The sequence below is a fragment of the Diabrotica undecimpunctata genome, chromosome 5 (assembly GCF_040954645.1).
Source record: "Diabrotica undecimpunctata isolate CICGRU chromosome 5, icDiaUnde3, whole genome shotgun sequence".
Taxonomy (NCBI): domain Eukaryota; kingdom Metazoa; phylum Arthropoda; class Insecta; order Coleoptera; family Chrysomelidae; genus Diabrotica; species Diabrotica undecimpunctata.
In genome coordinates this window covers 59,235,960-59,259,079 of record NC_092807.1, presented here as the reverse complement: position 1 = coordinate 59,259,079, position 23,120 = coordinate 59,235,960, and the positions used below count along the sequence as shown (strand labels likewise).

General features: G+C 31.9%; 1 protein-coding gene across 2 annotated transcripts; it reads right to left on the bottom strand.

Annotated features, from left to right (window-relative positions):
- Positions 1–892: 892 nt before the first annotated feature.
- Positions 893–22,701, bottom strand: LOC140441337 (uncharacterized). Of its 2 annotated transcripts, none has more exons than XM_072531988.1 (4): positions 22,477–22,701; positions 22,230–22,349; positions 18,654–18,809; positions 893–2,329 (listed from the first exon to the last, which is right to left on the bottom strand). In XM_072531988.1, the coding sequence occupies exons 1-4, from the start codon at positions 22,613–22,615 to the stop codon at positions 1,224–1,226; spliced, it is 1,521 nt and encodes a 506-aa protein (XP_072388089.1). In that variant the 5' UTR covers positions 22,616–22,701; the 3' UTR covers positions 893–1,223. The 2 variants fall into 2 exon arrangements, with proteins under 2 accessions (XP_072388089.1, XP_072388090.1); XM_072531989.1 differs by lacking the exon at positions 893–2,329 and adding an exon at positions 9,585–10,539.
- Positions 22,702–23,120: the final 419 nt, after the last annotated feature.

The window sequence follows — 23,120 nt, the reverse complement described above, 5'->3', positions numbered from 1 at the left end:
TTTTTCTCTGCAATTCGTTTTCTTTCCTTCTCCAAGTAGAGGGTAGGATTTTCTGCTTTCTGTTTTTCCCTCATGTTCTTCCTTCTTCATCCTGGAAGCACTTGTTGTTTTCCCTGATTCCATGACCAGTGTACTGGAACAAAAAATTGAACTAGATTTAAAAAATTCTAGTCTACACTGTTTGTGGTTTTAAAATCCAAGACAGAAGGCTTCCATTACAAGTTCAAAATAAACTTAAAAGTAGCTTTTCTTTCTTTTATCTTTCTCAAATTAAAAAAAAACTTATGTTTTAGCTGATCAAAAACACATGATTGTCACATGTCCCGTACGTGACGTCACGTACAGGACACTTTTATAAAAAAGTTTTATCACCAATGTGAATGTGTAAAAAATCTACAAAAATTAAGATGGTTAGTAATAACATATACTATTTGGATCTATAGTTGGCATATTTAATAATTGACACTTGCTGTGATGAATGTGAAAAATATATTTTTTTGTCACGTACGGGACATTACAAACAGCTAAAAGTTAATATTTATTTTATAACCTTAAAAGTTGCTTGTGGTTCCTTATAATACATAGTTTAAGTAATTTATACATCAAACTTTATTATTTAATACAAATAAGCAAAGAAAAATATTATAAGATACTTACCAGATAACCTCAAAGTAGTCTTAACTAACAAACATTAACTAGAAGCTGGTGGCGGCCATCTTTAATTATGCTGTAAACACCTGCACAATTTTTTTTCCAAAAAACTGATTTTTTCCACAGAGTACAAAGCTCTAATAATCTAATAACAATCATTAAAATCCATAATACCGAATTTCATTTTTTTATGAAAATGTATTTGTTTTCATAGAATGGCCCTTTTAATGATAAATTAAAAGATAATAAAAACATTTTGTATGTCTAAACTATGTACAATCTTCCAAAGTAGTTACTGAAATAAACTGCTTAAATTTCACACTTCTAAAGCTTTTCAGTGTGTCGTCCTAAATGATTTTTTAAATTTCCTGCTACACTAAATGGCTTAAAGCAACTTTCACACTTGTAAATATTTTCTCCAGTTTGCATTATTAATGTGTTTTCAAAATATCTGCTTGGCTAACTATTTTAAAAAATTTCACACTTTCACAAGTCTTTTCTCCGCTGTGCACTCTCAAATGTTTTTTCAAATTTCCATCATCAGTAAATTGTTTGAAACAAATTTCACACTTTTAAGACTTTCCTGCAGTGTGAAATTTGATATGTCGTTTCAAATTACTTGCTTGAGAAAACTGCTTAAAACAAATTTCACAATGGTACGGCTTTTCCCCAGTATGCACTCTCAAATGTTTTGTCAAATTACCTGCTACGGTAAACTTCTTAAAACAAATTTCACACTTGTAAGGTTTTTCTCCAGGGTGTTGTCTTAAATGAATTTTTAAATTTCCTGTTACATTAAATGACTTAAAGCAAATTTCACACTTATAAATATTTTCTCTAGTGTGTACTCTCAAATGTGTTTTCAAACGACCTGCTTGACAAAACTGCTTAAAACAAATTTCACACTTATAAGGCTTTTCGGCAGTGTGACCTTCCATATGGCATTTCAAATTTCTTGCTTTTGAAAACTGCTTAAAACAAATTTCACACTTGTACGGCTTTTCCCCAGTGTGCAGACTCAAATGTTCTGTCAAAGTACTTGCTTTGGTAAAATTCTTAAAACAAATTTCACACTTGTACGGCTTTTCACTGATGTGCACTCTCAAATGTTTTGTCAAAGTAGCTGCTACGGTAAACTCCTTAAAACAAATTTCACACTTGTAAGGCTTTTCTCCAGTGTGTCGTCTTAAATGAATTTTTAAATTTCCTGCTACATTAAATGACTTAAAGCAAATTTCACACTTGTAAATATTTTCTCCAGTGTGCACTCTCAAATGTGTTTTCAAAGTATCCACTAGTCTAAACTTCTTAAAACAAATTTCACACTTGTAAGGCTTTTCGGAAGTGTGTACTGTCATGTGTCGTTTCAAATTACTTGCCCAAGAAAACTGCCTAAAACAAATTTCACACTTGTACGGCTTTTCTCCAGTGTGCACTATCACATGTTTTTTCAAAGTTCCTGCTCGGCTAAACTGTTTACAACAAATGTAACACTTGTAAGTCTCTTTCCCAGCATGAATTTTCGTGTTTAGATTAAATTTTTTTTTTCTGTCAAACTGCTTACCAGAAATTTCACATTTTTTTTCTTCTTTAGTGTGATTAGTATGTTGTTCTTTATTAGATGAATGTACTTCTATTATGTTCATAATTTCCAAAGTGTTCTTCTTTTGGGGAAAGTCTAAAATAAAAACCAAAATATATAAACTAAAACTTCTAAAATATAAAAACTTCTAAAATAAAAACCAAAAACCAGTTTAATGCATAAATTGTAGAACAAAAAATTTTCAAAACTCAGTATCTATTGGGAGGTTTATGTAGTTTAGAAACTTTGCATTGTTCATAATACATATTCCAATATTTTTTTAGTTTCCTTTGTTATTTTTTATTTCCTTTAAAATACAACCGATACACCATTGCCACTGTTTTGCAATAGCGTCTTGTATCTAGGACATGTAATGAGAAATCAAGAACGTTACGGCCTTCTCCAGCTGATTCTCCAAGGGAAGGTAAATGGTAAGAGAGGACCGGGAAGAAGACGCATTTCCTGGCTTCAAAATTTACGAAAGTGGTATAACACGACTACCACTGAACTGTTCCGCGCTGCAATAAACAAAGTAAAGATACAAAGCACGTGGTGTTCGTGTGTATTAAGGTATAAAAAAGTGCTTATTACAAGCTTAAATTTTTATTTTAAGAAGATCTTTTCGGAATTAAATCATTCCATCATCAGTTTACTAAAAGAGAGAGTAAAAATACCAATATTAAAAAACACAAGTTAAAATTTAAATATATAGAAATAACACGTTGGTTTTTTACTACTTACATAAAAAGTTGTTAAAAACATTGTATGGCCATATAAAAAACTTTGGAAGGACATCCGTATTAAAATATAATCCTCATGGTATTTATCAAGGTAAATGCAATAGACTTAACTTATTGATTATTAAAAACCGAAAATGGGGGCATCTTACATGACCCCCTGTAGCTGGTGAGGTTTTTTCGACTTACATTACCTCTGATCTGTTCTGGAGTCTTGGGCTAACTGATATAAAGATGGTATGAAAAATCAGTTAGTACCCATCAATGTCAAGTGGAATGATGTAGTAGGAGCAAAAGTCATTGTGCTTAAGTTTGTGAATAGGCAGTTTTTAGTGAAGAATTGTGTTTTGTGTGTAGTAAGATCAATAGCAATTTTTGGTATTTTAAAAAGGTGGTAGAATGTAAAACAATGAGTGACTGTGTAGTTGAAATTACCTAACTTAAATTTTGCCTTACCCTGGTATACCAAATTTATTTTACATCACAGTCACTCATTGTTTTACATTCTACCACCTTTTTAAAATACCAAAAATTGCTATTGATCTTACTACACACAAAACACAATTCTTCACTAAAAACTGCCTATTCACAAACTTAAGCACAATGACTTTTGCTCCTACTACATCATTCCACTTGACATTGTTGGGTACTAACTGATTTTTCATACCATCTTTATATCAGTTAGCCCAAGATTCCAGAACAGATCAGAGGTAATGTAAGTGGAAAAAACCTCACCAGCTACAGGGGGTCATGTAAGATGCCCCCATTTTCGGTTTTTAATAATCAATAAGTTAAGTCTATTGCATTTACCTTGATAAATACCATGAGGATTATATTTTAATACGGATGTCCTTCCAAAGTTTTTTATATGGCCATACAATGTTTTTAACAACTTTTTATGTAAGTAGTAAAAAACCAACGTGTTATTTCTATATATTTAAATTTTAACTTGTGTTTTTTAATATTGGTATTTTTACTCTCTCTTTTAGTAAACTGATGATGGAATGATTTAATTCCGAAAAGATCTTCTTAAAATAAAAATTTAAGCTTGTAATAAGCACTTTTTTATACCTTAATACACACGAACACCACGTGCTTTGTATTCAACAGGTATACTAGCCACTCCTGGATATCTCCACTTCATGGTTTGTTCCAGTTTCACTTTTAATTTTAAAGTAAAGATAGCCGTGATGATCGCCAACATCCGGAACGGATAGGCACAAGAAGAAGAAGTCTTGTACCCGACTGAGAGCGTAACAAATTACTGTCGTTAAAATTTATCTGCTTGAACAGAAAAATTCAACCCATTGCGCGATCAAAGGTTAAGATTCGTTACACAATATATGTATCTTCAATAAAGTTGATATAAGTCCTAATAAAAGTTTTAGAATACTTTTTCTAAGCAATATAATTCAAAGTATAACTTTTTTAAATCAATAAAATTCTTTTGGGCAGTTGACTGACGCCGCCTGACTTACGCCGCCTGACTGATCTTTCTACTGACTGACGACTAGGTACTTTAATTGTTTCTTGGATGTTAGACATGCTCCCGCACATTGCAATTTAACACTTTGCCTGTTCCTTTTTCCCTTTAGAATGATGGCTTCGGTTTTCTCTGCCGCAAGTTTCAGTCCGTGCTGCGTTCCGAACTGAGTATTTAAGATCTGGCTCATCCCGGGCCACTACTAGTGCAGCGAGGTCATCCGCGAATGCGAAGGGGGTTGTACCGTCTCCGTATTCACAGTTCTTAACAATCATAACCCCATCATATGCCAGGTTCCATAGCGTCGGGCCCAAGACAGATTCTTTATATTAATATTTGTTGTTTATACACAAACTGTGTATGAACTTAAAAGTGCAGGAGGTCAAGTACAAGATGGTGAAGTTATATCACAGTTACTCTCTGCAATGCCTGAAGCATATTACAAGCAATGAAGTTACTACAGCAATTGATATTATGTTTTGTCAAGATGAAACTAAAGTTACATTAGAGTTTGTTAAAAACAAGCTACTAATGGAAGAGGAGATGTTGCATTTGTAGCAAATAAACAGCCATGGAATAAATGGAAGAATAAAGCTGGAACAAGTAATGGTAATGTGAGAAATAATAAACCATTTCAATTTAAATGTCATAACTGTGGAAAAATGGGACACAAGCGCTATCAGTGTTGGAAAAATAAAAATGGAAATAGGACATTCCCAGCAGAAAATGGTGAAAGGGTAACATTTTTGACAGCAGAGGAAACCACCTTAGTTAGCAACTCACAATCTGGTGAAATAAATTTCATAATAGACAGTGGTGCTACAAATCACTTAGTTACAAAGGATGTTGAAATGTTTTTAGATAATATCCAGGAAGTAATGTATAATATAAATGTAGCAAAGAAGGGTCAATCATTGGAGGCAATAAAACAAGGTGATTTGAATCTAGAAGCAGTAAATGGTAACCAAATTGAGATGAAGAATGTATGGGTATGTAATCAACTTTCATATAATTTAATGTCTGTGAAGAAAATGGAAGAAGCAGGTCTTCAAATTGTGTTCAAAGATAAACAAGTCAACATAATGAAAGGAGATCATGCTGTGATAACTGGTGAGTTAATAAATAACTTATATATTGTTAAATTAAGATGTAGACATCTACCAGAAGCACAAATTACAACTGTTGAACGTATGTGCTAATGCATAGGAAAACGGGTCACTCTGCAAAGTATCCCATATCTGGTATATGTGAAATCTGTTTAAAAGGAAAACAATCACTATTACCTTTTCACAGCATTGACACTGAAAGAAAAGCAAAAAGAATTTTAGAAGTTGTATCAACAGATGTGTGTGGCCCTATAGATCCAATAACTCATGATAATAAAACTTATTTTGTTACATTTATAGACCATTATTCACATTTTTGTATATGTTATTTAATTGAGAGAAAATCTGAAGTAATAGATAAATTTAAAGAATATATTGATATGGTCACTGCTAAATTTAATGTAAAAATTGAACGGATTAGGTGTGATAATTGAGGTAAATACTCATCAAAAGCTTTTAAAAGATTATGTTCAAATAATGGAATTAAAATTCAGTATACAGTACCTAGGAATCCAGAACAGAATGGTGTTTCTGAACGTTTTAACAGAACCATTATGGAAAAAGCAAGATGTTTAATTTTTGATTCAAATTTAGATAAAAGCATGTGGGGTGAAGCTGTAAGAGTAGCAGCATACTTAATTAATAGAACAGAAACTCGAACTTTACCTGATAATAAAACACCTGCTGAAATTTGGTATGGTGAAAAGCCAAATATGGAAAAGATAAAATTATTTGGTTGTAATGCTTATAATTTAATTCCTAAAGAAAATAGGAAATCTAAGCTTGATTCTCATAGTGAAAAGCTGATTATGGTGGGTTATTCAGATAATGGCTACAGACTATGGAATCCAAAAGAAAGAAAAATAATCCATGAACGGAATATAATTTTTGATGAAAATTCAATTGAAAATAATAAAATTAGACTACCTGAAAATGAACAAATTGCTCAAATTCAAACTGAAAATAGAGTGGAAAATATTCCTGAAAGAATCACTGAACAAGAAAATGTACATGACAAAGAAGAAGAAGTAGTTGAAAGAATTAATGAAAATAGAAGAAGTACACGAAATAAAAAGAGACCGACATATCTTGAAGACTATGATTGTGAGTATAATACAGAGATGAATCTACTAGCAGCTTTATCAGTAGGTCAATTTCTTGATGATGTTCCTGAAACCTTCTCTGAAGCAGTCAAGGACATGGAATGGAAACAAGCAATCTAGGATGAACTTCAGTCTTTGGAAGAAAACAATACATGGACTTTAGTGAAACAACCTGAAAATGTGAGTGTAATATAGATTCCAAGTGGGTTTTTCGTGAAAAAGAAGTAAACGGAAAGGTAGTTAAGAAAGCTAGATTGGTAGCTCGAGGCTTCCAACAGAGTAATTTTAGTGAAAATGTGTATGCCCCAGTAGCAAAAATGGCTACAATTAGAGTATTACTGTCATTGTATGTAGAATATGATATTTTTGTAAAACAGCTAGATATTAAGTCTGCTTTCCTTTATGGAACGTTGAGAGAACCAGTGTATATGTATCAACCAGAAGGGCTTGAAGGATATGACAAAAATTTAATTTGTAAGTTAAGTAAATCACTATATGGTCTAAAAGAAGCTCCTAAATGTTGGAATACACTTTTTCATGAAAGTATAACTGATCTTGGTTTTCAACGATCTAGGAAGGATCCTTGTTTGTATTTTAAGGATTTTATATTTTTACTTGTGTATGTTGATGATTTGATAATATTTTCAAAAGTTGAAGACAATATTATTTTTATAAAAACTGAGTTAAAGAAAAAATTTAAATTAAAAGAGTTTGATGATGAAAAATTGGTATTTTTAGGTTTACAGATAAGTAAAATTGGAAATGAAGTTTATATTTCACAAAAGGAATTAATTAAGAAAATTTTGCACAGATTTAATATGAGTGATTGTAAAATTTCAGATATTCCAATGCAACCTAAACTTAATCTGTCAATTTGTAAAGATAAAAATTTGGTAGGAAATGTTTGGTAAGGTAAACCAAGTTACCTTACAGGGAATTGATTGGTTGTCTGATGTATCTAATGTTAGGCTCTAGGCCAGATTTAAGTTTTTGTATGTCATATTTTAGTCAATTTCAAAATAATTACACTGAAGAACATTAGAAAAATTTTAAAAATGTTTTGAGATATTTGAAATCTACAGAAAATTATGTCTTAAGTTTTGTTAAAGGTAGAAACAAAGAAATAGAGATAGTATCCTATGTTGATGCAGATATTGCAAACAATCAAATCGACAGAAAAAGTATTAGTGGTTATGTTATAAAGTTTAACAATAATGTTATTTGTTGGAAAACTAAGAAGCAAAATGTAGTGCCACTATCTAGTGCAGAAGCCGAATATATGGCATTATCTTCATGGGTCACAGAAAGTTTGTTCTTTAGTCAGATGTTGGAAGAGATTTTTAAAATTATGTATAGTGTACATGTGTATGAAGATAACCAATCATGTATTAAGATGGCTTCTACATTGGAATCAAAAAGAACCAAACATATTGATGTTAGACATCATTTTATTAGAGATTGTTTAGAAAAGGAACTTATTACTTTACAGTATGTACAGTCTGATCAGCAACAAGCTGACATTTTTACAAAGTCATTGTCAAAATCTAAATTCACCTATTTTAGGGAACTTTTAAATGTTACTGAGTTGTAATACTTTTGTAGTTATGCTAATATAGAATTGCAGAAGGGTGTTGGTATTACAATTCTATATTGTACATTTTTATGTTAAGTGTTGGCATTACCTGTCAGTGACACAAGTGTAAACGTCAACAAGTAAAATTAAGACATTTTTGTAAACAGGAATTTATGTTAAAATAAAACGTTTATTTTTGTCAACGTATCGTTTTACTATTCCATCTATAAGCAAGACTTTTTCCATCACGCATCCCTAAAATATTTCCATTAAATATTAGATTCAAAAATTTGCTTTGCTATATTTCGACCAGAAGGAAATATCAGGCTATATCAGTCTTATAGGTAAGTGAGTGGACTATTTCCACCGAATATATTTTGAATTTATTTATATAGTGTGTTGACAACGTTTAACCAATAAGTAAACTTCTATATGTTTTACATATTTGGCTTTCAGAAGTTTATTGTGTCTTATCTTTCTTTGATACCTAAAATTTTTTAGCTTTCCCTTTATATTTACAAAAAGCTAAGTAGCGCCCTTTTTCTATCTTTATCTACTTTTCCATGGTAACTTTCCATACATAACTCTATCTATTTACCTATCGATCTATTTATCTATCCTATCTTATCTTATCTCTGATAATTTGTTCTGTTGGACCAAATAACGATTCCAAAAGCTAGTTTCGAACCCACGACCATTGGTGACATTTCTAGTGACATCCAAAAAATTTTACACATGGTACCATATTCGTACAAATTTTAACTATCATAAGAGTTCATATATTTCAGAACTTGGTATATAAATTCAAACGTATTCAATAAAGTATTTTTAACAAATACATCTACAGGCTGTCTCAGCTCTCAGAGTAGATTTTAAATTTAAAACCAATAAAACTGGGTTTCAGAACCTGTTAGAAAAACATGTATTAGTAAAATGCACAGAACATGCCGATTTTATTTCTCGAATAACATTCGCAAATTGAGAAAGACGCGCACTCACAGTGGAATGTTAATAGCGTTGCGAATATTTTGGTACAGCTCTTCGGTGGTGGCTGGTCGGTCAGCATAGACGATGTTCTTTAAACACCCCCACAGAAAAAAAAATCTAAAGGGCTAAGGTCGAGAGATCTTGGCGCAAAACGAATATCACCATTTTGGAAATTATTGTGCCTGGAAACATTTCTGTCGAAGCTTTTATTGAAATATTCGTAGGGTGTGGAGTAGCACCGTCTTGCTGGAACCATGTATTGCTCGAGTAACTAACAGTATACTTTTTTTTATTGTAGTGTAATAATTCATTGGTTTTGGTAAAGTTTTGGGATATCTAATGAAATGTGTTTATTAGTCAAATGTATTTATTGTTTTTATAATATAAATTTGGATAAGTTTGAAATGCTTTTCAAACCACTTTTTCACATGGCAATTATAAAAATCGGGACTAAATGTTACATGATCTATCAAGGCGATATTTTATTTAATGAAAAATAATTCATTTTCGATCGTTTTGATTTTCCTCAATGCTCTCAATATTTCTATGCTACATCAAATGTTTTTTAAATTATTTTTGTGGGAAAAATGATTATAAAACAAACTCCATACATATTTTTCTTCAGTGTACAATCTTATATGTCTAATCGATGAATAATCTTTTAAAGTAGTTGCTGAAATAAACAACTTAAAACAAATTTCTAAAACACTTTTGCGGCTTTTCTAGTGTGTATTCTGAAATGTCTTTTCAACTTTCCAGCATCACTAAATTGTTCAAAACAAATTTCACACTTGTAAGGCTTTTCTCCAGTGTGTAGTCTTAAATGAATCTTTAAACTTCCAGCTGCACTAAATGGCTTAAAACAAATTCCACACTTGTAAGGTTTTTCTCCAGTATGTACTCTTAAATGTCTTTTCAAACTACCTGCTTCAATAAACTGCTTAAAACAAATTTCACACTTGTAAGATTTTTCTCCAGTGTGCGTTCTTATATGATATTTCAAATTATTTGCTGCATTAAACGGTTTAAAGCAAATTTCACACTTGTAAGTTTTTTCTCCGGTGTGTATTGTCATATGTTGTTTTATATTATCTATTCGAGAAAATCGCTTAAAACAAATTTCACACATGTAAGGTTTTTCTCCAGTATGAGTTTTCATGTGTCGATTAAAATTTTTTTTTCTGCGAAACTGCTTACCACAAATTTCACATTTTAATGATTTTTCTTCTGCAGGATGACTTACATGTTGTTCTTTATTTGATGAATGTATGTCAATTGTTTTCATAATTTCCCAAGTGTCCTTCTCTTGGGGAAAGTCTAAAATAAAACCAAAATACATCAAAAAGTTGAATGCACAAATTATTATAGAACAGAAAATTTTCAAATCTCAATATGTATTGGGAGGCAGTGCCGGATTTAGTACATGGACCGTCGGGGGCTAAGTCATACTATACCGCTACTCTCCAGTAGGTATAGATGCGTCTTAGGGTAACAATTCATTAAAACTATTTTAATATTATTAGGTAATTTATTACAAATATACAAAAAAGCGACAAAGACACAAATTCGCAACATAAAGTAAATTAACATAATTATTTACAAACAAATTTTCCTGGACTTCCTACTTGCAAACAGGTGGATGATTTTATTAAAATTTAATTTTGTAAGCAGTTCATTATTAATATTTAAAACAGCGAACGAATTTAATGTTTCTTCCGTCATCGTATTTCTCAAATAATTTTTGACCCGCTTTAAAGTGAAAAATAATCTTTCACCAGTTGCGTTAGTAACCATCAACGATAAGAAGATTCTTAGTGCTATTTCTACGTTTGGGAAGGTTGCAATTGTATTATTTTTATGCAAAAGCTCCATCACAAAAGTAGCACTATGAGTTGTTAGATTTTTATACTCAACTTGGCCTAGTAGTGACATTATAAAATGTTTTAATTGAATACACTCACTTTCTAGAGATGTATACAAGTCATTCGAATAAATATTTATTAATACCGACGCTGAGTCTGAAATTGCGTTATCCTCTGAAAGAGGTAATGAAAATAAAAATGAGAAAGTGATGGCAAGATCTTGATAATCTTTTCCTCTAGATTTCAGATTATTTGCCAAATAATCAAATGTTTTATACAGCACTTGGGATCTAATATTATTTTGCGGTGTAAGTATCTCTTCTGTATCTGCTTCGTCAAACTGTCAATTTTCTTTGCTGTATTCCCTTTGTTGTAATAAGAGCTGCCCCTTTTTTTCAAATAAATTACATTTATCACGAAGAAACTCGTAAAAATGTTGTAATGAGCTATACAAAGACGAACATGTATGTAAGTCCATATTTGCGCTTTGTAAAGATTTACTCGCTACGTCAGTTCTTTCCAGTACTTCGAACCAAAAGGCAACATAAATACCAAATTCTAACGTAGTCATATTTTCATGTAAATTGTTTGCGTGACAGCGAACTGGCATCTTCTCGTCGTCGTTAGAGGATAACTCTAAAAGTGCTTGCTTTATATCTTGATAGCATAAATTAAGAGCTATTAAATCGTCCTGACCATCGAGTCACATTAACTCTTTTTGGAACAAATGTTGTATGGCCACAATTTTTCAATAGATCAGTGAGTCGTTTCCATCTGTAAGTTGAAACTGAGAAAAAACATAAATTTCTTCAGCAACTAAAAAAAAAGAAGTACTTTCCATAGTGCATTCTGCTGCATGTTGCACAATCAAATTTAGGCTGCACATGGTACGTATTTTGCCAAACTATTCCTAGATTTTATTCGGGCTTGGAGACCGCTATAAAAGACAGACGTGTTATTCGCATTGTCATACGATTGTCCCCTGCAGTCATGGATATTTATATTGAGGTTGGACAAAATTTTTACAATGCTGGCTTCCATATCTTCGGCTTGGTGGCCAGTGTTGTCTAAAAACTGTACGAACCTCTCGACAGGTCGTCACCTGAGAATTATCTTGAACCAAGTCCAATTTTTTGAAAATGTGAGTTTCCATCACAACACATTTTAGGTATTAAAATGTACCACGTCCAGCTCTCAGATGTACCCAGGGAAGCTCTTTCATTGACAAAATCGAACAATTATATTAAACCAAGTCCCAAAGTCTACTACTTTTGAGAATTATTCTGTATTAAGTCCACAGCCAATGATAAAGGGCTATTTTAACGTGTCATAGGACATGGTACACAATAATAATAATAATCGAATATTGCATTCCAGCATGATTCCAACGTAGTCAAAATTTAAACAAAACAACGAACGTGTTCGTTAGTGAATGTTATTTTAATCTACATTTTAAAGGTATTTAAAGGTTTTAAAAATTGTGAAAAACAGTTCTGAATATGAATCCATCACAGTTAACGTAAGTACAGTCCATCTAATTTAGATAACGATTTACGTCATTATATACGTCAAAGATTGAAGTTGACATAGTTGCCAAAGTATAAAAAAATCCTGAATCCATTTTAAATCAAATAGGTCACATAATTATTAATATACTCTTTACAACGACTATTTAAATTCTTACATGACATTTTTGAAATAAAACACACTAATTTTGTTCTAAAAAGAACAGATTTTATTAAATAGTTAAAAATATAAAACAAGAGGTATTCACTTTAAGATTTAAAATAATAAAGTACAAAAAGTGTTAACACCGCAACTGTCAAATAGGTGTTACACCAATTTATGCCAAAATTTTACCTTCGTTCAATTACAGTTACAGTGTGTTCCGAACAAATGTTCTTGATAAAAACGCTTTATAATGCATTTATACAAATTAAATGAAACATATTATTGTGTATTTCTTTAAGTTAACATTAATAGAAACTTTTAAATATTAGTTCTACGCGTATATAATAAAATATGTCTAGTGGCTGTAATGCCAGTGTACTCGGTAAAGTGATTCTAAAAAAGAACACACCTACACCCTAAATATTTCGTGTTGGTATCATGTGACGTCACACGCTATGACGCCGATGACGTACATCGTTAACTAAATTAGATGAAGTGTATAATGATTAAATAGTAGTTGTTAATGTTGTTTGATTTTAGAAATGATGTTGATTGAGTTGTTGTTGTTGAGTATTAAAAATACAACATAACCTTTATTTTTTAATATTGTTCTGAAGCTATTTTCTTGTGGTATTTTAAATTAATTACTATTTAAATGGGAATAAGCCACAATTAAAGGTTAAAATACGTTTATTGACGTTTCAATTTCCACTTCGGAAATCGTTCTCAAAATACAAACATTAGTAAATTAAACAATTTTTTTTTAACGATTTCCGAAGTGGAAATTGAAACGTCAATAAACGTATTTTAACCTTTAATTGTGGCTTATTCCCATTTAAATAGTAACTTTATTTTTTAGTTTACTTGAAGAGTTAAGTGATCTAAGCGATACAGAGGATCCAACTTATAGGCCAGACGTTGATAAACTTCTGTTTAATCAGCACATTCATGACGATGACATGCTGTCAGATAATTTGTTACAGGATGATACTGCAGATGCCGAAATCAATCAGAGGTAAGTGTTTTTTGTTTTTTTGAGGGAAACGAGTTTAGACATGGTTCAACATAATTCTCAGGTGACGAGGTGTTCCGGTGTCCGAGCAATACCTAATAATGAATGTCAGTTGATCTGTACATGTTACATCAGGCGTAGAGTCAACACTGATTGAATAATATTTGCCACAATGAATTTGTTTTACAATTTCTTCTAATATGTGATCCGAAAGCACTTGTAAAAATTCAAAACAAATCGTTTTTGATAAATAAGATACTGAACCACAGCCTTTTGAAGCATATTTTTCAATATGTTCTTTTAAAAGAGGATCATATTCCGTCAACAACTCTAGTAATCCAAGGTAGTTGCCATTGCTAGTAGAACCAAATTTTTCGTCGGTTCCTCTAAAAAGTAGTCCCCTACTAGCTAAGAATTTTATGACACTAACGACTCTTTGTAATATGTTTCGCCAATATGTGGTCTCATGTTCAATCTGTTGCCGCAGAGAATCATCGATCTTTCTCATACTAAATGAATTTCTTGAAATAAAATTTTTAAGATGTTCTAAATGAACGACTGAGCTTTCATGACTGTCACATTTTTCTTTAGCCTTTTTCCAGTCGAAGTCCGATCTTGTAAATCAACTCGATTAACACCACTTTTTACTAGAATTTGACATTCAGGAGAACTCTTTTCAGGATGTAACTCAATATCACAAAGTGGGTCTGAATTTGCTGTGGATGAATCATCTCGACGTGATGAAGATCCTGCTGCAAATTTTATTTTATTAAAAAAGTAACTACAACAGTAAAATAAACCTACCTTCTAAAACATCTGAAACTGTTGCAATTGGATCGTCTTGAAAATAAGTGCTCGTTGGTATACTATCTTGCCTGGATTTGGTAAAAAAAAGCTGAATCTTAGGGTTTTTTAATACTGCATTTAATTTTTGTTGTTTTTCTAATTTTTGTCGTTTCTAAAATGCACCTCTATCCTTTCCGCTCATTTTTTAGAAACGTCACGAAAACACTTCACTAATAAATAAGTAAAATTTGAGACTAGTCTCGAAAACTGCGCTAACACGACTGACGACATGGCGTGTTGGAGCCGGACACGCTGCCACCAGGCGCAGTGGCGCTGGCCGATTTCCCGGAAATATGAAACGTGTTTTTGTGCGACCTGCTACCGCAGGCACGGATCTTATCGGTGACGAGACGAAGTTTTATTACCATGCTATTTCAGAAAATCTTCTTCTTTAGGTGCCGTCTTCTTAGCGAAGGTTGGCTATGACCTCTGCAAACTCTTCCCTATTTTGTGCTTTCCTTATTAAAGAAAATCAACCCCATAAATTTGAAATGTCCACATAGAGAATTAAAATGTGATGGGAGCGACGTACCGCCTCTCAAAATTTACCGCCGGAGTCCCATAGCCCCCCCCCCCCTTAATCTGGCACTGTTAAGCGGTTTATTTAATTTATCAGAAGTGGTCAAACAAGCCACATGTGGCTCTCGATAAATATATGACACACCGAAAACTACACGAAAAAAATAAACAATGGCGTGACATAAAAGTCAGTAATCGACCGATTCCATACCGATTTGTATCACTCTTGCTAAGGATTTAATTTGTGATCTGTAATTTTTGGTAGGTTAAATATAATTTGTTTAGTAGTATGTAAACTACATTCATTTTATATATTCTCAACTGTCAACAAACGCACGTGAAAGCCAAATAGGGTCGTACTGAGGTGTATCATATGATTTTTTTAAATATTTACTTTTGAAACTATTAGTGTAAGAATTTCTTGAAATTTAATCATTGTGAGCAAAATTTAATGTTCCATTGAAGAAAAATGTGCTAAAATAAAATATTCATTAACTGAGAGATACATAACAAAGTGAACATTTTGAATAAAGTAGCATTGTCATAAGTGTATCAAAGCATAAAAACATACCATTTAAATTACTCAGAGTCTGGGGAGCTATATGTGCTGTTGTCTACTTCTGGTTTTATTATTATGCTTTTGATATGGTTCTCTATTATATTGTCCAACTTCCACATTTTGGACTCGACTTTTTGTTGAACGTGTTGCATACATTTCTGCCACGTAGTTGGACTAATATTATTTATTGCATCATAAAAAATATTTTTCATATCTGCAAATTTAAAAGTAGTGTTTTTGGCTGCTACATAATTTTTTACTTCTGCCCAGATGAGCTCAATCGGATTGAGCTCACAATCGTATGGGGGGCAACCTTGACACTACTTTGTTTTGGCTCTTTGCCATCTCATCAATGATATATTTATTATATTGTCCCTCATGTTCCTTAACGATAGCCAGCAGTTGCACTTTTAACATGGAGTCCTCAAACCTCATATTTTTTTATTTCAGTCAAGTTTGGATGTCAGCATTTCTAGAAGCAGTAGTTGGAATTTTTTCCAATTTTCTGGAATGATAAGACGCGTTGTCCAATACGATGATGGAGTTGTCTTCTAATCGGGGCAGTATATTTTTGAACCAATTTTCGAAAGATTTCCTGTCCATCTCTTCATGGTAGTCCCCACTTTTTTTATTCAAACACCCACAGCCCTTCTGGAACAAACCCATCTTTACTGCCAATGTGACAGATTAATAGTCTTTTTCCTTTCCCTGAAAATTTTATTATTTTAAAATTTACTTGAAGTGAAAAAGCACATAAACATTTACTTGCACGATTTTTTAACACCGTAGAAACTACATCTAAAAACGCTTGTTTATAAGACGTTACCGAATTGTCGACCCATACTTTAGATTTGGTGTGACCAGCGTTTAGCCAAGTCTCGTCTAAGTAGTAAATTTTGCGGTTTTCATTTCTGCAGGACTTCAAACTGTCCATCAAAATGCTGTTTCGCTGACGACGTTGAAACTTAAAATTTATTTTTTCAATACATTAAAAACGTAGTTCTTTTAAAGTTAGGCAAAACCGAGTCTGCATTAACCACCCCCAGAACTTTGTCTATTGTGGATATTTCATTTCGAAAAAAGAATTGATGGATTATTCTTCTTATTGCTTCTCTGTCAAATTCATCCAGAGAGTTAACAATACTTTTATGATGCTCAACTGATTTTGGTGTAGACAATGTTCCCGTAATTTCCTATTCATGAACCACATTGCGTACACTACGGCTACACACGCCTACAATAGATAAAAATTAACAATATTTGATAAATAAAGTAAAAATGGACACTCTAAAATAAATAATGGAGAAACAATATCAGTACCTGTTTTATCTGCTACTCTAATAGAAATCGCACTTTTCGACATTGTAGGGTTCTCCTGCATTTCCGTTTTAAATACATTTATAATAATTTCCTTCGTTTTAACGTCAAAATGTCCCTTTACTGGTCTTTTTTAGGTGGAGTAAGGGTTAAATTAATATCAAGGAATTGATATAGGTAAGGTTGAATGCTCGAATAAATGAACTTTGATCAAATAAAAGGCAGATATCGAGCACAGTTTAATAATTAAATCTTGCACAAGTACTTTCGCTTCCTAGAACATCTTGAGGGGCATTTCGTCAATTTTGGCCTATCCAACAATCAAAGAATGTCATAACCATAAAATTGTACATTACACTACACTACACAACGACAAACAGTTTAAGATTTAAAAAAATAGGCGAAGCTACATTGTGGTTGGCATCAGGAGAGAGAATGGCTCCTGGTCTTGATCAAGACAAGATCTTGGCACAAAAATTTGTGCTCTAGATCTTGTTTTTCTCTCTTATACATGATGCAGCCCGAGCACACATCCTGTCATAACCGTTTCATTAACGAATAAAACAATGTTTTAAAATGAAATAGTCCCAAAATACCTACTTATTAGGAAATAATAGAACAAGGTTTGAACTTGAAGTTAGGTTCTTGATGAATTCAAAAATAATGTTTTAAGTTGTGTTTTTGAGCCTTGGAAATCGTAATTTTGCGTTTTTCTCAGTTTTAACGTATTTATAACTTGAAAACTATAAAGTTTACAAAAAAACTACAAGAGACCTATTTTTTTCAAAATGATCCAAAAAATTAAAAAAAAATTGTCCAAGCCGAAAAATTGATTGTTACAATTTGTTTAAAAAAATTTCAACAACTTTTCGCTTGGGCGACCTCTTTAACTTTATTTTAGGGTTTCTCATAAAAGTGATTATGCAAAAAATTGATGCAGAAAAATTTGCTGATTCCAGTGATATATATCGCACGAATTGGCGTTTGGTAATTTTTGCCTTTCACCCGTCGATGTAGATAATAAAATTTCATAAAACTCTTCATTCAATTTCATTTTCTTTTCATTTATTTTCTTCAAACCATTTTTTGATGAAATTTGAACGGTGAGACAGACTATAGAATATTAAATATCTGAATCTATGAATATATTTGGATGATGCAATATATATTCTTTCTTATTTTCTGTGATAAATAAACTCTTCTTCTTTTTCTTCTTTTTATATAGACATGACTCTGCCTGTTTTTCAATGTGCCTCCAGTAATTTGTCGTTCCACCATTTTCATGGTCTTTCTATTGATTGTCTTCCTATTGGGAAACCGTCTCTTGCCGTCTTTACTTCTCTATTTGCTGCCATTCGACTTATATGATAGCTAAACACTGCCTAGGATAATTGCGGGGCGGATCGAGTAGCTTTCAGGTGGTCCCAAGCCGGGATAAAATGTGGAGGGTGATCGGCAAGGTTAGCAACCTACCAATCGTTAAAGTGAATACTGCTCAAAGAAACAATGTACATCCTCGAAACCGGATTGATAAACAAACACGGATATATAAATTTCTGTCGCTATCTAGTACACATATTAAAAAGAAAAGACGAACTGCAAGGGTCTAAGAAGAACCATATAAGAATTTTTGTTATGTACTTACCCTTTTCGTTTGTTTGCTTTTCTTCATATGGCATAAGTTTAATTTCATCTTCTTCTATTTCAATTTTTAACGAGTATTCATTTAAGTCTGGATCGTCAAATTTATCATGTGCACTTTCTCTATTGGGCTCCTCTTTAATTTCATTTTTGAAGCTATCTGAAAGAGCATTATCCAACTTATTACAATATATTTCTGCTCTACAGGACTTTTGATTAAATTTTTGTTTTATTTCTATTTGATTAAACCAGGTATTAAATAAAAATCTATTTTAATAATAACTTTATATGTAGTCTAATAGCTAAATGACTAATATGTTTTATGTATAAACACAACTGAATTCAATTACCTGATTTTGCAGCAAAAACAACAAAAAGAATGAAAAATGTAAATTGTAAAATAACCTGTTGTTTTTTTTTTATTTTTTTTTTTATTTTTATTTATTATTGAAATTAACGTGTCTCGACATCTATGGCCATTGACACGGGTACAAGAGCGTCTGGAGTATTACATTATACATATAAGATTATTACATTATATAAGATAAATACAGTAAGTTACAAATCGTTGTACATAGTTACATTTAGTGTTACAAACTTTGTTTTTTTTTTAACAAACAATGTTGCAATATTTGTTATATACGATAATATAATCTGCAATCTTTTAAAAAGTCAATTAGAGCACTGTACACATTAGGCGAACTAAGTATCTGTTTCAGGTTACCGGTTATATTATGCGCTAGTCTATATATTCTATAATAACTGCATTCAACGAGTAAGTGTTCTACTGTAAGGCGGTGAGAATCACAATGTTCACAAGCAGGTGGGTTTTCGGAAGTCATCAGGTATCCGTGATTGAAGCGAGTGTGTCCTATTCGGATTCTTCGAATGATGAGTTTGTCCCTCCTAGTCATTGTAGGTATCTTAAATGAGTATACAGTGGAATTGATTATGTACAGTTTTGTGTTTTGTCCATTCCAATGATTTTGCCATGTTTTACGAGTGTTTTGTTTTATGGTTGCTGCTAGATCTTGATGAAGTTGAATTTTTTCTAGGCTGAGGTCAGAACAACTTGCTTTTCTTGCTGCGATATCTGCAGACTCATTTCCAGTGATCCCTACATGAGATGGGGTCCATAGAATGGTTATTGATGTTCCTCTGCTGTGGTTTTGATGACAGATGTATTGGATTTTTTGGACTATCGGATTTAACGAGTATATGTTGGCAATGGACTGAATTGAAGAAAGAGAATAAGTGCATATAGCTAGAGATTTGGTATTGGGAGAAGTCATTTCAAGAGCTTTAAGGATACCATATAATTCTGCAGTGTGAATAATACAAGTGGTTGGTAGTCGATATAGAGCTAAGGTTATGTTTTAGGTACATACAGCACAGCCAGTATTCTTTTCATCTTAGATGTGTCGGTATAAAGAACTTGATTGTACTGTTTTGCATTTATGGTTTCTTGAAATAATTGTCTAAGGAGGTGGTTAGGAGTGTCTTCTTTTTTTGTCCTATTTTGTTTAATGAAAGCATTGAAGGTGATCAAAGTCAACAATAATCCTGAAAATTGTGAGAGTTGTTGCGATGAGTAGATAATGACAATACCAAGTGATTATAAAGTGAAAAACAGTAAAACAAGTGAAAATCTACTGCGAAAGAGTAACTAATATTCAGTGTAGGAAAGCAACAATGATAATAGGTGTGTTCCTTTCTTTCCTAGTGTAGTTGAGTGTAGACTACACTGGCTAGTGTATATGGTCTTCACAAACATCTAAAATGTGCAGTAAAAAATGATAACATCAATAACCATTCAATATGGGTTAATTTTATGAGATTCTGCATACTTGGATAGAGCATTGATAGCTCAAAGAAGGTAATACGAGCCATGTTTAATGCACCACCAGCAGAATCTTGTAGACCACTTTTTATAAAGGCAAATATATTAACCTTATAAGCCTTGTCTGTACATACTTCAACTGATAAGGTGTGTTACAGGAAATGAGCATATACTACATAAAAACAGTTATGTATATTCTTGTAATACCTAACAAAAGGATAATATGCATCATCCATTCTCCTGGCTATATTGGAGTGAAATGTTTTACCAAGCTCTGTGACATATTGGGTGCTAATATAAATTTGTGACAGTTAGTAGTTCTGCTTGTTTTAAATCAAAAGTGAAACAATTTTTATTATGTCATTACTTTTACAGCTTAAGTGACTTTCTTGAATTTTAAATACTTGTAATGTAGTGTATTTTATATAAACATAATGTTTATATTTGATTTGTTTGACAGGCTTGCAGAAGACTTTCTGTTTACTTGCAGGTTTCATGATGAATAAATTGTATTTGTATTTGTAAAGCTTAACAGTTACAACACCTTAATAAGACTGGTTTTGATATATGGGGCTGAAACAATGGAAGATATCCCAAAATGACGAGAGACTACTTGTATCTTTGAGAGAAAAATACTTGAAAAGATTGTTGGGTCCTAAATGAAAATGGGCTATGGCATGGGAATATCAAATATACATGGAAGATGGATTGACAATGCAAATGAAGACCAAAGAGTCATAAGATAAGATGGAGGGAGGGTCATAACATGGTCATAAGGGAAGTTACTAGGAATCAAGGGAAGTGGCAACTTTTCTGTGAGCAGGCAAAGATCCACAAAGGATTGTCAAGCCAATTCCAATGATGATGAAACTGTTAATTTATTTATATAATTATATTATTTTATGAAATATATTAATATATTATTCTACAAAATTTTAAAAATATATAATTTTTATGTGTAAACATACATAGCACATTATATAAACACAAGGTAAAAACATTAGGAATAAAATATACTAACAGCATTAACACATACTTAATTATACACAAGTTACAACTCTGAAGTGACTTTGAAGTGTATTTATAATATTCTTAATACAAGAATTGATTGCCATTGTATCCTCTCTGCAATTGCAAATCATGTTTCCATTACCTTGTTCAATCAATCTGCCTTGTCATAGAATCAACTACACTTTTCAAATTTGTCTATCTTGTATGTTGGTATTGGCTAACTGTTCAATAAATGGATTTGGCTTGGAGTTTATTGGTATTTCATAATTAATTATTTTAAATAAAATAAGTAAATGAAGAATTTTGATATCTAAGTCCACTCTATTGTTATCCTTAATGTTAATGTGTATATGGTTTGTATGTTTTACATACTTATATCGTTGATTGAATAACCCAAATTTGGGTTATTCAATCAACGCTTATATGTACCCTTGAAATCCTTTGTTTTTTATAAATTGGGGGTAACTGCATTAATAAATAAATAAATTTATGTTTATTAGTTTTTTAGTGATTTGAATATTTTTGTACATAAGAAAATTGATCCATAATAATAATAATAAATATTTTAGACAACAATATTTTTACATGTCACTAAGTACTACTTAAGTGAATAAGGAACAGAATTTCTTATTTCAAACAAAATTTGTGTTTCCTGTATAGACAATAATTTATAAAATATGTATTTTTTTAATATAATTTCACAACACTTTGTATTGTAAACATACATACCATGTTCACTGCTTTGACTTCGTTTAGCAGCATGCTCTACTAGTTTTATATCAACATCACTATTAAAATACTGGAATCCTGATAAATCATCTTCGTTCTGTTGAAATGTCCCAGTCATACCTGCAAATATAATTCTGTTTTAATTTGGTCCAAACAATTTTTTTATGTACTATCAAAGTACTGTATATATGTACTGTATGTACTGTATATGCGTCTATATTCTTTGGTACTAGGCTAATATCAGTACCTCCATATCCATAGTCTTCAATATAATTATCTTGATAAACTGGAGCAGGCTCTTTTTTTATGGGTTCAGGATTGACAAAAATTCTATTCTCAAACCCGAGATTTGTTACTGTATCTTCATTTTCCTCTTTTCTTTCCATTTTATTAATGGAATGGAAGTCCAACCTTCCAACCAAATATTTGTTTGTTATGTTATGTTGTTTTTTTTTGTACCATGTGTCATGTGTTGTTTGTTTGTTAAAAAAATAAACTGAAAAAAATCGTATAGAGGGCGCTATTTTTCGGCGGGGAAAAAATAAGGGGGCAAGAAATAGAAAATTAAACTTGACTGAATATAATGAAAATTTGAAAGATCTCGTTTATGTCAGCTTTATTTATGATTGTATCCGATTAATCTCGAAAGAGACAAATATTTACTCGTTATTCATATAAATATTCATATAAATTAAAAATTGCAGAATTCATATATATATAATAACGGATTTATTACGGCTGTCGCCGCTTCTCCGCCCCCAATTTCCATCTTTTTCTGTCATATGCAGTTGCCTCTTCTAAGTCTCTTGCCGCCATTGCTTCATCAATATCGTTGCGCCAACTTTTCCGTGGTCGTCCTCTCTTTCTTCTTTCAGGAGGGATCCATTCCAG